This window comes from Trichomycterus rosablanca, chromosome 23, assembly GCF_030014385.1.
Source record: "Trichomycterus rosablanca isolate fTriRos1 chromosome 23, fTriRos1.hap1, whole genome shotgun sequence".
NCBI lineage: Eukaryota > Metazoa > Chordata > Actinopteri > Siluriformes > Trichomycteridae > Trichomycterus > Trichomycterus rosablanca.
In genome coordinates, this window is record NC_086010.1 from 14,124,638 (window position 1) to 14,142,227 (window position 17,590).

Below are 17,590 nucleotides of genomic sequence, written 5' to 3' on the forward strand. Positions count from 1 at the left end.
TATTTAGATGGTGGATCATTCTCAGCACTGCAGTGACACTGACATGGTGGTGGTGTGTTAGTGTGTGTTGTGCTGGTACGAGTGGATCAGACACGGCAATGCTGATGGAGTTTTTAAACACCTCACTGTCACTGGTGGACTGAGAATAGTCCACCAACCAAAAATATCTAGCCCATGGGCAGCGTCCTGTGACCACTGATGAAGGTCTAGAAGATGACCAACTCAAACTGCAGCAATTGATGAGCGATCGTCTCTGACTTTACATCTACAAGGTAGAACAACTAGGTAGGAGTGTCTAATAGAGTGGACAATGAGTGGACACAGTATTTAAAAACTTCTGCAGCGCTGCTGTGTCTGATCCACTCATACCAGCATAACACACACTAACACACCACCACCATGTCAGGGTCACTGCAGTGCTGAGAATGATCCACCACCTAAATAATACCTACTCTTTAATGGTCCTGTGGGGGTCCTGACCATTGAAGAACAGGGTGAAAGCAGCTAAAAAAGTACGTAGAGAATTAGATGGACTACAGTCAGTAATTGTAGAACTACAAAGTGCTTCTATATGGTAAGTGGAGCTGATAAAATGGACAGTGAGTGTAGAAACAAGGAGGTGGTTTTAATGTAATGGCTGATCAGTGTATTTAAGTGCTGTATTATTGTTTCACATTCTTGACTTCAGACTTGAATTATTTCTATCCTATTTGAATTATTATTGGTGCCCTAGGTAAGAATGGTGGGGAAAAAAACAAGTAATTTGTTTCATGTGCTTAGTGTTACACTAAAAATCTAATCATTAATTAAGTTAAATGTATTCCTGGCGTATCAGTAAAACACACCAGCACACCAGAGCTGACATTTCGAACTCACCTTTGCCATCCAGCTGGGCTGGGCCGGATAGGGACCTCATAACTGATGCAATTACGACCTCTGCTGGCTGATGGATGGTGTCTGCATGGGTTCAAGGAATAATGTGTTCATCAGGGTATGGCTCTCCGTACACAAAGCTGATTCGCATATAAACTCGCCTTGTGCAGGTGAAAAGATGTAGTCATGGACAATTTAGTGTCTCCAATTCACCTCACTTGCACGTCTTTGGACTGTGGGAGGACACTGGAGCACCCGGAGTAAACCCACGCAGACACGGGTAGAACATGCAAAGCCGGCGGCGACCCCTAACGTGAAGAAGCCGGAAATGCCGACCCCGTAACCGAAAAACGGGACAAAGGCTGAGGAACAAGAAGAAGAAGAGTTACAGCCATTAAATTATTTATTCCCAAAAAAGAAAATCATTAAAATCTTAGATTTTAGAATAATATAAACTAAAAAAAATTAATTATATAAAAAAAAACATTTATATCAACAAAAATGAAAAATTAAAATGATATAAAATAAACATTTTAAATAATATTTATATAAAATAATAATATATAAAATAAGATTTTAAAATATAATAATAATAATAGAAATAATAGTAATGAAATAATAATATTAATAATAATAATAATAATAAAACAGCAAAAAGAATAGTCAAGCAAGCATAATAGTGGTTTTATTTATTACTTTATTTTTTGTTAGTATATTAACTTATTAAATAATATATAATAATAATATATAAAATAAAATAAGATTTTAAAATATAATAATAATAATAATATAAATAATAGTAATGAAATAATAATATTAATAATAATAATAATAATAATAATAATAATAATAAAACAGCAAAAAGAATAGTCAAGCAAGCGTAATAAAGTGGTTTTATTTATTACTTTATTTTTTGTTAGTATATTAACTTCATTAATGTTGCAGAATTATATTATAATTATGTTATTACATTTAAGTATTAATAGTATTAATTAGTATTTTTAGTGTGACAACCTTTTCCAAGGGTTCCAATCATTTTGGAGCTGACTTCAGTGATTATAAAATTAGGATGTTCATCTTATGGTGCAGCTTAATAACACACCCTCTGTTCCCTTTCTCTTAAAAGATATCTGCGTATGAAGAGAAATGTCTACAGTTGCAGAGAGAGCTCACATCTTTCCAAAATGCCCCCAGTCACTGGGACGAGGAATCCAGGCCTCTACAGAACCAGCATGGAGTTGAGAAAGTAACTGTTCTGTTGTTTAATATTTTTGCACCAGTCAGCTCAGTTTTAAAATCATTATAACGATCTTATAAAGCTTTATGTTCTACTGAGTAAATAAGCCAAACTACACTGAGAGTCTGCGATACTCTCAGGAATTACCAGTCACTTTGACAGAAAAGAATTTTAAAGTTACATCCTCAGCAAACTGTCACTAGACGGTCTTATATTCCAATTTCCTTGTAACATCTTGTCTTCTGTAATCATAAAATATTAGACAATTCCAGGATCTACCCACAGCATATTGCAGATACAGCACTCAGTGTAAATCTGTGAAAGATGTTCAACTATCAGAAGTGAACTGAATCAGTGTTCTCTAAGCTTCGTGTTCCTTCGCTAACAGGACCTGGCAGCTATAAGGCGGCAGTGCAGCGGCGCTACACTGTAAAAAATGAGGTGTTGAAATTACTTTAAAAAATTAAGGCAAGTGTTTGCATGGATCTTTTTAAGTTGAATTAACTTTCTGTTCTATTAAGTAAATGGAACCTATCTAAGCCACTTAAAATATACTTAAATAAATTATCACAGTATAACTAAAATCACTACGTTGAGTCAACTTAAATATTTTGAGTTGATTTTTAAGTTGAATCTACTCAGGTTTTGTAATAAATACAACTAAATAAAGTCAAAATGAAGGACTACAAATTCAAGTTGTACCAACTCATTTTTTAAAGTACTCCCAACATAGAAAGATCCATGCAAACTATTGCCTTAATTTTTTTGCTTTTGTATTACTTAAAATACAAGCACACTTAACTACCACTCAAATAAATCAATTTCCAGACATCAAATACAATATCTGCATTTATTAAAAGTGCAAACAATTAACAAGCAGCAAAAGGGCTTGCACACACACACTATATATATACAGTGTATCACAAAAGTGAGTACACCCCTCACATTTCTGCAGATATTTAAGTATATCTTTTCATGGGACAACACTGACAAAATGACACTTTGACACAATGAAAAGTAGTCTGTGTGCAGCTTATATAACAGTGTAAATTTATTCTTCCCTCAAAATAACTCAATATACAGCCATTAATGTCTAAACCACCGGCAACAAAAGTGAGTACACCCCTTAGTGAAAGTTCCTGAAGTGTCAATATTTTGTGTGGCCACCATTATTTCCCAGAACTGCCTTAACTCTCCTGGGCATGGAGTTTACCAGAGCTTCACAGGTTGCCACTGGAATGCTTTTCCACTCCTCCATGACGACATCACGGAGCTGGCGGATATTCGAGACTTTGCGCTCCTCCACCTTCCACTTGAGGATACCCCAAAGATGTTCTATTGGGTTTAGGTCTGGAGACATGCTTGGCCAGTCCATCACCTTTACCCTCAGCCTCTTCAATAAAGCAGTGGTCGTCTTAGAGGTGTGTTTGGGGTCATTATCATGCTGGAACACTGCCCTGCGACCCAGTTTCCGGAGGGAGGGGATCATGCTCTGCTTCAGTATTTCACAGTACATATTGGAGTTCATGTGTCCCTCAATGAAATGTAACTCCCCAACACCTGCTGCACTCATGCAGCCCCAGACCATGGCATTCCCACCACCATGCTTGACTGTAGGCATGACACACTTATCTTTGTACTCCTCACCTGATTGCCGCCACACATGCTTGAGACCATCTGAACCAAACAAATTAATATTGGTCTCATCAGACCATAGGACATGGTTCCAGTAATCCATGTCCTTTGTTGACATGTCTTCAGCAAACTGTTTGCGGGCTTTCTTGTGTAGAGACTTCAGAAGAGGCTTCCTTCTGGGGTGACAGCCATGCAGACCAATTTGATGTAGTGTGCGGCGTATGGTCTGAGCACTGACAGGCTGACCCCCCACCTTTTCAATCTCTGCAGCAATGCTGACAGCACTCCTGCGCATATCTTTCAAAGACAGCAGTTGGATGTGACGCTGAGCACGTGCACTCAGCTTCTTTGGACGACCAACGCGAGGTCTGTTCTGAGTGGACCCTGCTCTTTTAAAACGCTGGATGATCTTGGCCACTGTGCTGCAGCTCAGTTTCAGGGTGTTGGCAATCTTCTTGTAGCCTTGGCCATCTTCATGTAGCGCAACAATTCGTCTTTTAAGATCCTCAGAGAGTTCTTTGCCATGAGGTGCCATGTTGGACCTTTCAGTGACCAGTATAAGAGAGTGTGAGAGCTGTACTACTAAATTGAACACACCTGCTCCCTATGCACACCCGAGACCTAGTAACACTAACGAGTCACATGACATTTTGGAAGGAAAATGACAAGCAGGGCTCAATTTGGACATTTAGGGGTGTAGTCTCTTAGGGGTGTACTCACTTTTGTTGCCGGTGGTTTAGACATTAATGGCTGTATATTGAGTTATTTTGAGGGAAGAATAAATTTACACTGTTATATAAGCTGCACACAGACTACTTTTCATTGTGTCAAAGTGTCATTTTGTCAGTGTTGTCCCATGAAAAGATATACTTAAATATCTGCAGAAATGTGAGGGGTGTACTCACTTTTGTGATACACTGTATATACGTATATTTATATATATAACCACCATATATATTTCAACACCATCAGGCTTAATTAATCTGAATCTATTATGCTGAATATTATGAAGCTTAGTTAATTTGGACCTACTTAACAATTTAAGTTGTTCTAACATTAAATTGTATTTCTGTTCTACTTAAAACTGTATATGTAACCTTTTTTATTAATTATATGACAGTTCAGTTAAAGAAAATGAAAGGCACCTTTGGAAAGTCCATGTTTTGTTATGCAACAACAAATTAAAGCATCTACTTTGGCAACCAGCTGCCTCACTTTTTTTTTGAGTTTTCTCAACTTCAGGCATTCGTACTTATTTTCTTTAGTTTCCCTATAAGTTCACTTAAAATAATTTTTTTTCGGAATACAATCAAATAGTAATTGTAATTTTGTCCAACTTTAAATAGTGATTTGAGTGAACTAACAACCTAACTTAGCAAAGCAAGTTGCACAACTGCTTGGGCTCCTGAAGTTGAGAAAACTCAAAAAGGTGAGGCAGCCGGTTGCTTTAGTCAGCTTAACCTTTAGATTTTTAAGGTTGACTAAACATTTTACTTTTAGTTTACTAAACTGTGTTTTTTAACTAAAAAAAGCAATTACTAAATGTTTTTTACAGGCAAAAGTTTTTTTTACATATCTGAACTGGCAGTTGGTAGCTCAGTGGTTAAGGTACTGGTCTAGTATTCAGTGGGATGCTGGTTCAAGCCCCACCACCACTAAGTTGCCACTGTTGGGGCCCTGAGCAAGGCCCTTAAACCTCAATTGCTTGCATCGTATTCAGCCACAATTGTAAGTCTCTTTGAGTAAAAGCATCTGCAAAATGACAAAAATGTAAATGAATATGTTACGCTCTTAACAAGTAGCTATGAAAGAAATGTAAGACAATTTAAGAAAATTTTATTAAAATGTTTATTTGACTTTCACAACAGACATTTATTTTAAGCCATAAACCTGTGCCACTCCAGCAAAAGTATAATTAGCACCAATAAACAAACTGGTTTTCCAGGTAAGCACAGTGAGGATACAAACACGGCAATGGCCAGGAGCGCCCTTGGTAATGACACAATCTGTAATGTTTCAGTAGTACTTCTGGACTAGGATTGCATTGCATATTAATCTGCAATAAAAAACACAAACAATTTTAAAATCATATATTTAAATTTAAACAATATGATGATTTAGCTTTCGTTTAATAATCAGTTAAGACAAGCACAGTAAATCAGCTAAAGTTGAAGTATGTATGAAATTAGCAAAATTCCAATAAATTGACAATAACCATATTAATGTTTAAGTTTGCAACTACAGCTAACTATGAATACCATGAATAAGGCCCTACCTAATTCACAGCCGTGAAAATCACATCAAATGAGCCGCTTACTTACAATCATACTGCATCATAATTAAGTGTAACAGACTGTTTTGTAATGTGCTGTACCACTAGGGTTGCCAACTTTCAGAACCGGAAATAAGGAACACCCTTGGCTGGCGGGATGCCAAGTGTTTACCTGAGCCGGTTCCACCTGTAAACAATATAACGGGTCTGACACCATCACAGGAACATTATTAAAATGTTTTATTTAGACTGTTTAACATTTATTACTTTCATTCTTTATAATAATAAATCAGAACCATATTTTAGGTAAAACAACATAGAACATCATGTAACCTTTTTTCTCAATAGTGAAAACAACATTTTTACATAATCCATCTTCACACTGACATGCAGCCCCGGTTGTGGACTGCGTTGCTTAGGGGGGCATCAAGAAAATTGGGGGAGGGTTGGGGCAATGCCCACCCCAGCGCCGGCCCTGCTTGTGTTACTTTAGTTTACTTTAGTGATTGCAATTGATTTACTGCATCCAAATATTACTTGTGTTCTGTGCTCTCATCTTCTGTAAATAAATCCTTCTCTCTTAATTCTCTTGGCCCCTCACACTTCTCTTATCAGTGACAAGTTGACACTTTTTTAAAGTAAAATCTTGATCATGCGGGAGAGGGGGGTGGACTCACCTACCACTCAGATGGGTATATTAATGGGTCAAGGGTTTAAAATTACCATGGGGCTATAAGTGGTACAGTACTAAAGTAGCCTGTAAGCATTTGCATTTTAATAATAATATAACTATATTTTGTTATTTTGCTTACAAGAAAATATGCTGCATTACTAATCTATACCACTACTGCTGATAATAATAATAATAATAATAATAATAATAGCATGTGCATAAAATCAGCCACATAACGAACAACAGTGTGTTTAATCGCTGTTTATTGGAATATTTAACTTATTACTTAGATTCATAGACTGGAGTGAAGTCGGTTCAGCCAAATCATCTGAGTCAGAGGTCTCTCCAGTGAGTCGGCTCACTCGCCTTGTGTACTTAGCAGCAGCCAGTCAGAGGACTCATAGGATCCGGGTTAATTGAGGTTTCGGACTCGTGATTCAGTACAAAGATTCAAATCATTAACCCGGGTGATTCAGGAACCGCCCAGCTCTAGTATTGAACAGTCTAATCTGCAGCGTTTCTTTCCCATTGATAAAAATACGGAACAAAGCGCGTCCCGTATCAGTTCAATACGGAACACCACGTTTAGTTTCCAAATACGGAACGATTCCGTATTTTACGGGACGGTTGGCAACCCTATGTACCACAGACAAGTTTAGCTTATTAAGCTAACACAGTTAGCCCCAGGCCATTCAAACAAATGGGCATCAAAACCCGCTAGCATGTCAGCTAACAGCTCTCTCTGTGTACCGAAAATGGTTAAATTGTCACCGACAAGCCCAAATTTGCAAATAGTTTACACTTGTACACCTTTATATAAATTAAAAATTTGAAAAGAACTCGCACTCGTCTGCCATACAATATTTGAAATCTTTGGTTGAGAAAATACGTGAAACTAAAATGCTAGTAATTCCCCTCGTTATTCAGTCAGTTTATACTTTATGCATTTCTTAAGTTTTAAACATAACTTGTATTATGTTGAATAGCTGAATACCTACCTCAGGGCAGGTCAGGGCAAAATCCAAAACTTCAGCGCGTTCTCAGTGACGGCCTCAGTGTTGGCCTCGGAGAAGTGCGCATGCGCGGTGACAGAACGTACTCGGAGCTTCTGATGCTCTTCTTTGCTTCGTTCAGACAACTCAGATATTTTAGTTGGCTCAACTCAAAATTGGTATGATGTTGTACTAAAGCAAAAATAATGCGTTGAAAAAGTTTACAATTTTAAGTTTGTCTAAAACAATGTCTTTTTAAGTTGCCCAAACTCAAACATTTGAACAAATGTAACAAACTTAATTTTTTTTGTTGAACTGACTTATTATATTACGTTTAATTTACTAATGTGCTGAATCATTTTTTACAGTGTACGCACAAGCCGAGCGGGTCTCGGGGGACCGTGGTGCAGCTGCGTCCTGAGGCCCTGGGCCTGGTTGAGGAGCTGCATTGTGGGTCTTTGGACGTGGACCAGCAACAGAAAGACAACCTGAACCAGCTCAAGCAGGAAGTGGCTCATTTAGAGGAAGATCTCACACTGGCTAGAACATCCAGTCTGCAAAAAGAGCAGGTTAGAACATTTAATGTGATTAAAGTGGTCCACGTAGTGGTGCAAAATACCATACACACTGGTCTGTTGAGATGAAATATTCCACGTGTAATGGCAAAAAAAATCTGAGTAATGGGACAGCACATGTACATGATTGGTGTAGGAAGCACACGACTAGGGCCCATGAGCGGTAAACACAATAGTATGGGCTTTGAGAAATATCTCTGTAGCTCATTTGTAAGTGTTATAGTCAAGTCAAGTCAAGTCAACTTTATTTATATAGCGCTTTTTACAATATACATTGTCTCAAAGCAACTTTACAAAATCCAGGACCAACAGATACAAAAACCCATATACAGTATGATTTACAAATTGAAAACCTAGTGAGCTCTCTACATAGCAAATTTATTATGTATAAAAGCAATAACATCATACCTGTAATGATCCACAGCAATCAAATCACAACTGTAATGTTTTTCATTCTAACACATGACTGACACAAGTGTTCTATTGTTTAATAGTCATGGATTGTTGTCCAGATTTGTGCTTCCTTCCTTCGTTACTTTCCTCCATCCATTCTTCCATCCTTCCTTCCTTCCATCCATTCATCCATCCATCCTTCCATCCATCCTTCCTTTCTTCCTTCCATCCATCCATCCATCCATCCTTCCATCCATCCTTCCATCCTTCCTTTCTTCCTTTCTTCCTTCCATCCATCCATCCATCCATCCATCCTTCCATCCATCCTTCCATCCTTCCTTCCATCCTTCCTTTCTTCCTTTCTTCCTTCCTTCCATCCATTCTTCCTTTCTTCAATCCTTCCTTCCTTCCATCTATCCATCCATCCCATCCTTTCTTCCTTCCATCCATCCATCCATCCTTCCATCCATCCATCCATCCATCCATCCATCCCATCCTTTCTTCCTTCCATCCATCCATCCATCCATCCCTCCTTCCATCCATCCATCCATCCATCCTTCCTTTCTTCCTTCCTTCCTTCCATTCATCCATCCCTCCTTCCAAGTAAGGTGAATTGGAGATACAAAATTGTCCTCGATATAACCTTGTGAACTGATGAATCTTGTGTAATGAGTAACTACAGTTCCTGTCATGAATATAACCACATGATGTTAAAATCCTTATAAACAAACAAACAATCATTTGTTTTTGGACAGTTTCTACCATACTAACAGACCTTTCAAAGAGAATTGCTTTTTAATGCTTGCTCTAAGGCTGTGCCACATTTCTTAACAGGTGTTTACTTTCAAAAGTGCAAATGATCGTTTTAGGATTGCAACGAATACGAGTACATTTTTTAAATTAATTAGTTTTTTATGCTAGAAATGTTAGCAAGCACTCACGTCTGCTCAGTGGACAAAGGTGGTCTTAATTGAAATAAGCAGGCCGGACGTTTGACTTTTTTTTCCCCAACATTCTCTCAGAAGCACATTACAGCAGGGGTTTATTTCCCACAAAACGTGCCAAGTCAGGGCAATTGACTCTAATATTGCCACAAAAGGAGCCCGGATATTTAAATGAGAGGAGTGGGCGATTGGCCTGACAAGAGAATGGAGGTGTGGAACCGTGCCAGCTGTAAGAGCCGCCCCATTCATTAGCACCTGAAATGAAATAATAGGCTTTCAATCAGTACCAGGTGGTGGACACGTGTTCTTTCTGTAAGAACAAACCCCCGGTGGCACATTTTCTGTTGTCAGGTCACATCGGTGGCCGTTGGCACACGTTCAGGGTTTTGAATAACAGGGCCCCATTAAGGGGCTTGAATTAACGTAGACAGGTTCAATAGCGGGCTAAATGGTTACATGAGTATAATTAAAGTAATTAAATAATAATGGACACAAATGCAAATCCAGGCTGATCGTGGTGGGCACAGGGTGTGAATACATGCAGTAGTTAATGTGTCTCAGACTGCACTGGTTTAAGCACTGGCTGTGTTTTAAACCACATACCGGTAATATAAAAAATATAAGTCACTTTTAAACATCATACTGCATGTGACAGGGGAATATATACCAACCAGGCATAAGATTATGACCACTGACAGGTGAATAACACTGATTATCTCTTCATCACGGCACCTGTTAGTAGGTGGGATATATTAGGCAGCAAGTGAACATTTTATCCTCAAAGTTGTTAATAGAAGCAAGAAAAATTAACAAGCGTAAGGATTTGGGTGAGTTACAAGGGTCAAATTGTGATGGCTAGACGACTGGGTCAGAGCATCTCCAAAACTGCAGCTCTTGTGGGGTGTTCCTGGTCTGCAGTGGTCAGTATCTATCAAAAGTGGTCCAAGGAAGGAACAGTGGTAAACCGGCGACAGGGTCATGGGCGGCCAAGGTTTATTGATGCACGTGGGGAGTCTAACAGACGAGCAACTGTAGCTCAAAGTGCTGAAGAGGTTAATGCTGGTTCTGATAGAAGGGTGTCAGAAAACACAGTGTATCACAGTTGCAGGGCTGTTTTGGCAGGTGGTCATAATGTTATGTTACAGGCCCCTTAGTTCCAGTAAAGGGAACTCTTAATGATTCATCTTAATCTTAAACCAAGAACTTTAGGATTAGTGTTTGGTAAGGGCCCTTTTCTGTTCTAGCATGACTGTGCCCCAGTGCACAAAACATGGTCCAAAACCGAGGTTGGGGGAGTTTAGTGTGGAAGAATTTGACTAGCCTGTACAGAGCCCTGACCTAAACCCAATCAATCATTTTTGGGATAAATTAGAATGAAGACACCCAACATCAGTGTCTGACTTTTCTTTCTTTGTTTCTTTTTGTTTGTTTCTATGTTTGTTTCTTTTTCTTTGTTTCTTAATTTTTCTTTCTTTCTTTCTTTCTTTCTTTCTTTCTTTCTTTCTTTCTTTCTTTCTTTCTTTCTTTCTTTCTTTCTTTCTTTCTTTCTATTAATCATTTTGTTTGTTTCTTTGTTCGTTTCTTTTTCTTTCTTGTTTCTTTCTTTTATTCTTTTTGTTTGTTTGTTTCTTTGTTTGTTTCTTTTTCTTTCTTTCTTTCTTTCTTTTATTTCTTTTTTCGTTTGTTTCTTTCTTTCTTTCTTCTTTCTTTCTGTCTTTCTTTCTTTCTTTCTTTCTGTCTTTTACATGTTCTGTCTTTCTTTCTGTTTTACTTGTTCTCTTTTCTTTCTTTATTTATTTTACTTGTTCTTTCTTTCGCTGTTTTAATTGTTCTTTCTTTTTTTACTGTTTTACTTGTTCTGTTTTTCTTACTTTCTTTCTTTCTTTACTTGTTCTGTCTTTCTTTCTGTTTTACTTGGTCTCTTTTTCTTTCTTTCTTACTTTTACTTGTTTTTTCTTCTTTCCTTTATTTCTTTTCTTTCTTTTCTTTCTTTTCTTTCTTTTATCTTTTATATATTTCTTTTATTTATTTATTTATTTTCTTTTTTTCTTTCTTTTATTTATTTATTTTTTTTTCTTTCTTTTTTTTCTTTCTTCTTTCTTTTTTTTCTTTCTTTTCTTTCCTTCTTTCTTTTCTTTCTATTGTTTCTTTCTTTTTTCTTTTATTTATTTATTTATCTTTTCTCTTTTCTTTCTTTTCTTTTCTTTTTTTTTCTTTCTTCCCCTGCTCTCCCTTTCCTTTCTTTCTGTCCTTTCTCTTTTTTCTTCCCTCCCTCCCTTCTTTCTTTCCTTCATAAAGGCATGGCTGGGTGAGTTTGGTGTGGAAGAATTTGACTAGCCCATAAAGGGCCCGGACATCAACCCCATCAAACACCTTTGGGAATGAATTAGAACAGAGACTACAAACCAGATCATCGCATCCAACATCCAACATAAATGGACAAAAAAATCCCAATAACACTCCAAAATTTTGTAGCCTTTCCAAAAGAGTGGAAGCTGTTAAGGGTGGCAACTCCATATTAATGCCAATGGATTTGGATTGCGAGGTGAATCTCAACATATCTTCTATAAAGACCTGCCATTGAAAAGTTGGCATGAAAATACCCTGGCATGAAGGCCGTATCTGGTGTAACCTGCCTGTGTTTGTGCCCGTCAGGCCCTGCAGGAGTGTGAGCAGGAGGTGATTGTAGTGAGAGCTGAACTACAGCACACATTCCTCACTCTCTGTGTCAGAACTGAAGAAGTGCAGACGCTAACAGAGGAGAACAAGCTAAACCAGCAGGAGAACCAGGCTGTGAGGAATCACATAAATCAGCTGAGTCATCAACTTCAGCTTCTCCTCTCCATCTACACGGGTCCAGGTAAGATAGCACCTCATGTTCAATCTGCCATCAGAGGACTAGCTATTAAAGTCATGCTGTAGATTTAAGTTCTCTTTCTTTCTTTCTTTTTTTTCTTTCTATTTTTTCTTTATTTTCTTCTTTCTTTCTTTCTTTCTTTCTTTCTTTCTTTCTTTCTTTCTTTCTTTCTTTCTTTCTTTCTTTCTTTCTTTCTTTCTTTCTTTCTTTCTCACTTAGTTTTTCTTTGATTACGTCTTATTTTCTTTCCTTCTCTTTTTCCTTCTTTTTCTTTCTTTTTTTCTTTTTCTTTATTTCTTTCTCACTTAGTTTATTTTCTTTCTTTATTTATTTTTCACTTCGTTTCTTTTCTTTTTTTCTTTTTTGTTTTTTGTTTATTTCTTTCTTTAATTTCTTTTTTAGATTTTTTGTTCTTTTCATTCCTTTTCTTTCTTTTTTCTTTCTTTCTTTTGATTTCTTTTTTTTTCCCTTTCTCTTTTTTACTTTGTCTTTACTTCTTTCTTTTTTTCTTTTGTTCTTTCTTTGATTTCTTTGATTTCTTTTTCTCTTTTTTCTTTTTATTTTTCTTCTTTGATTTCTTCTTTTTGTCTCCTTTTCTTTCTTTTTTCTTTCTTTCTTTCTTTCTTTCTTTCTTTCTTTCTTTCTTTCTTTCTTTTCCTTTTTTACTTTCTTTTTTCTTTCTTTCTTCTTCTTCTTATCTTTCTTTTATTTTTTGTCTGTATTTTATGTCTGTTCTGTCTTGTTTCCTTTCTTTTTTCTGGGTTTGTTTTTTAGTTCTTTTTCTCTGATTTCTTTTTATTTTTTACTTCTTTTCCTTTTCTTTTTCTTTCTTTTTCTTTTCTTCCATTTTCTTGTCTTTTCTAGTTCCAAATGTTTCTTCCTTAATTATTCCTGATCACATTATAACCTCTAAATAGTCACCAGGACCTTAAATTGAGATACGTTTGGATGAAGTTGTACCCATTAGCTTTACATTATTATGAGATGTGGCATTATGAGGGCAGAAAATCTCCATAATGCTTTGCACTCACGTCTCTTCACAGGAACCACTGTGTTTTAGATTGTTGTTCTGCTATATATAATCCATGCTTATGTAGCACATTTGCAAAGTTTATGCAACAGACCAGGTTCTCCCACTCACTGCAGATTGTATAATGTGATGCACTCGCTGTTATGCATGTAGCCTAAAGCAGACATTTAGCTTTTGTTTAAACCACAAGTATATGCATTTCAACATTCCTGCTTATGTTTTAAACTAATGAGGATGGAAAGACGTATATGGATGGATGTTAGAGCTGTGCCCTTATATAGAGAGCTAGTTTGACTTCACCCAGAACAAAGTGCATGAAACAGTGGTCTTTTACCAATGTCTAGAAGAAAATCCATGCTTTTTGTGTTTCTTGGAATAAATCTTACCATCAGGACTAATTCTGCAGTCTGGACATCAGCAAGACGCAAAATTCTATGTACTTTTTAATGTGTTTAGTCAAAGAAAAGTCACCAAGGAAAATAATGAGGACATGCTACAAATTTTAGTGACATGTTAAAACTCTACACCAGCCAATTAATAATCTAAATTGTTGAATACATGAAGACCCATTTTATATTAATTTTTTTTTTTAAATAAATATATAATAATAATAATAATAATAATAATAATAATAATAATAGTAACAATAATAATAATAGTAATAATAATAGTAACAATAATAATAATATGATTAATAATAATAATATTAATAATAATAGTAATAATAATAATAATAGTAATAATAACAATAATAATAATAGTAGTAAGAATAATAATAATAGTAATAATAATAGTAACAAAAATAATAATAGTAATAATAATAATAATAATAGTAATAATAATAATAATAGTAACAATAATAATAATAATAGTAATAATAATATTAATAATAGTAGTAGTAGTAGTAGTAATAATAATAATAATAGTAGCAACAATAATAATAATAGTAACAATAGTAGTAGTAGTAGTAGTAGTAATAATAATAATAATAATAATAATAATAGTAGAGATAGTAGTAGTAATAATAATATAATGGGCCGCACGGTGGCTCAGTGGGTAGCACTGTCGCCTCACAGCAAGAAGGTCCTGGGTCCTGAATAGGTTTTCTTCGGGAGCTCCGGTTTCCTCCCACAGTCCAAAGACATGCAAGTGAGGTGAATTGAAGGACACAGAAAGCCCCACCAAATCCAGATTGCCACTGTTGGGCCCTTAAGCAAGGCCCTTAACCCTCCATTGCTTATACAGTACATTGTCACAGTACTGTAAGTCGCTTTGAATAAAAGTGTCTGCTAAGTGCTAAAAATGTCAGTTTAAATTTTTGTCTGCTGCAGGCAGGGGGGCGCCCAGCCATCCGGTATCAGAGCTGAGATTCGAATTCGGAATTTCCCGCTGCGCCACCTGGGTTACATAAATAAACCCAGATGCTTGTTTTAAGGTGGACCAGAGATAGGTACCCGGGCTTAAAAACAAACTGTGGTGTAAGTGCAAGTGTAGAAACGTATGTAAACTTTTTACTTATGGCCCTTACAGTGGACATTTTTAGAGTGGAGCTATTTTTAGCTACTGTATGGTTGTATCGAAAGTGAATGTTACTTATGGGCATGTCAGGTTTAGGATGTGCATCTTACCGTGGGTTTTTTTTTTTCCGGCTGTGTCTGTGGCTTTGTGTTTGGAGTATTGAAGCTGACATGCCCTCACTCGTCTCTACATCTTCAACGCACACACACACACACAGTCATCATTAAGGTGAGCTGCAGTTGCTGTGCAGTTTCCGTGTGTGTGTGTGTGTGTGTGTGTGTGTGTGTGTGTGTGTGTGTGTGTGTTTGAGGGGTAATGATGCAGTGCTGCCTGGCTGGGCTGTCTGTAGAGAACTCCTCATTTGCAGTCTGGGAGGTCTTTGTTGTCGGTGCACGCAGTGTTGTTACGCAGTCTGGAATGTCTCATTAAGAATTAACGTGGGCATCCTTAGCGGCGACAGGCAGAGATCACCCTCCGACAGAGCACATGCACACACGCGCAGCCCTCCAGCACGGGCGCTTTAATTATCAGGAGTTATCTAACCCCCCCTTCCTTTGTCCTCGCTGTGCTGGTTATGATCTGATTATCTGGCATGCAGAGCTACCGGGGCCTCACCTGGCAGTCTCGCCTGCTCATTACCCTCCATCTCTCGGTCTCCGCTAAAACGCTAGCTACCGCTAACGCTGCTAGTGCTTGGAAAAATTTTCAGGGCTTTCGGGATTTCCGAGAGTGTACGTTTCCCCAGGCTGCCAGTAAAGGCATCACCTCACCCTGATTCCATTCCTGGGAGTCATAGCAACAGTTTCAGCCACGCACATCATTTCATCCCTGCATTACCCGACGGCAGAGCGGCGTATTGATTTTCAGGGGCGTTTAAAATGTAAAAGATATCCACGTGCTCTGATTAGAATTGGTTTTGACCATGCATAAGTAATAAGTCTGGTTTGAAAGTCTTTTCCGGATGAAGGAGAGAAGAGGAAGATGTGCCAGGAACTATAGGAGTTCAAGTGGGTGATTGAACCCTGTGAAGGCAGCCCAGAGTAAAATGAGAGTAACCTGTCAAGGAACTCTAGCAGACTTCAACAGTAGGGGGTTAAGAGACCGGCTCGCGCTTCAGCCACTCTAGTAGAATGCCTCAAGCCCTTGGCACGGATGAATGGAGTGCTTAAGAGAACAGAGCTCCTCGCCGGGCTTTGTGTTTTCGCCCTTACACGCTTCCGCTTCCACGTCAATGCCGTGCTACAGCTAATCAATGAACAGCAGTCCTGTTAGGTTCCGCAGTAGTTCTCCACAAGCTCGCACTCTTTATGTCAGCTATTATTAGATATTATTAGCTATGATTAGATTAGATTATGTATTATTAGAACTGTAGAGTGTGTGGCTTTAGCTTATGTTTATTTCAGTAGGGTTTGATCATCTGTATGGTGCACACTTGGTCAGCCTACAGGTAAGGCCCTACCTAATTCACGGCCGTTAAAATCGCGCCACGGACTGTGAAACTATCCTTTTCCCTTGTAATATGCAATATTTTGGGGAAATTCAATTTAAGGTTTGACGGTTTCCTGTGTCTCACGTTTACTAGTTAATTTGCACTATGAGGCGGTCCTAGTAATCCTACGGCAATTCAGTTAGCAATCACTTAGTCAAAATGTCCAAGATGTTGAAGTCTGGAAAACTAACAACCAATTCTGTAAACGCAGAGAGGGGTATTAAACGGAGTTTTCATCTCTGAGACCGTTGCTGAATGTTCTAGGTTTACATTCAACCGTTAAGGTAGGCTGTGATGTGTATTGTAGCTTTCATTTCAGACACAGCAGCACTGCTGGAATTTTTAAACACCTCACTGTCACTGCTGGACTGAGAATAGTCCACCAACCAAATATATCCAGTCACCAGCACCAAGGTGGACCAACCAGGTAGGAGTGTCTAATAGAGTGGACAGTGAGTGGACACGGTATTTAAAAACTCCAGCAGTGCTGCTGTGTCTGATCCACTCATACCAGCACAACACACACTAACACACCACCACCATGTAAGTGTCACTGCAGTGCTGATAATGATCCACCAACTAAATAATACCTGCGCTGTGGGGGTCCTGTGGGGGTCCTGACCATTGAAGAACAGCATGAAAGGGGGCTAAAAAGTATGTAGAGAAACAGATGGACTACAGGCTGATCAGTGTATATATATATATTTGTGCAGGTTTACAGAAGGTAACAATAATTGTAGTAATAATGATTTTTTTATTGGTAGTGTTTAACTAGTCTTAACTATGTGGTCATTACTTTATTTTCTACTCATTTCACTACAAAGCTACTTTGTGACTTTACTTTTGAATATGCAGAAGAAATTTTAGAAATGAAGATTCCAACAAAGATTGATTGTTGAGGCTATAAAGCCCTCCTGTGGAAACTGTTTTCTTTGTTTCTTAAATATAATTGAAAGCATTAATTATTTTTTTGTTAATTTTTTAAACAATTAGGAAAACTTAATTATTACTTTGTGTTTGTAGCTACAAAACCTACATCAGATTTCCATTCTTTTACTCAATGGGCGAAAGTTAGGAAACACCCCGGACAGGTCACCAGTAC

The 17,590-nt window shown here is 37.5% G+C and overlaps 1 protein-coding gene across 2 annotated transcripts in view; it reads left to right on the top strand.

The window, feature by feature from the left end:
* LOC134300842 (uncharacterized) overlaps nt 1–17,590 on the top strand; it is a 291,233-nt gene that overhangs the window by 169,890 nt on the left and 103,753 nt on the right. For both annotated transcript variants that reach the window (XM_062985271.1, XM_062985272.1), the window contains 3 exons: nt 2,000–2,119; nt 8,051–8,251; nt 12,250–12,454. In XM_062985271.1, coding sequence (XP_062841341.1) covers nt 2,000–2,119; nt 8,051–8,251; nt 12,250–12,454 — 526 coding nt within the window. The remainder of the gene's footprint in view (nt 1–1,999; nt 2,120–8,050; nt 8,252–12,249; nt 12,455–17,590) is intronic.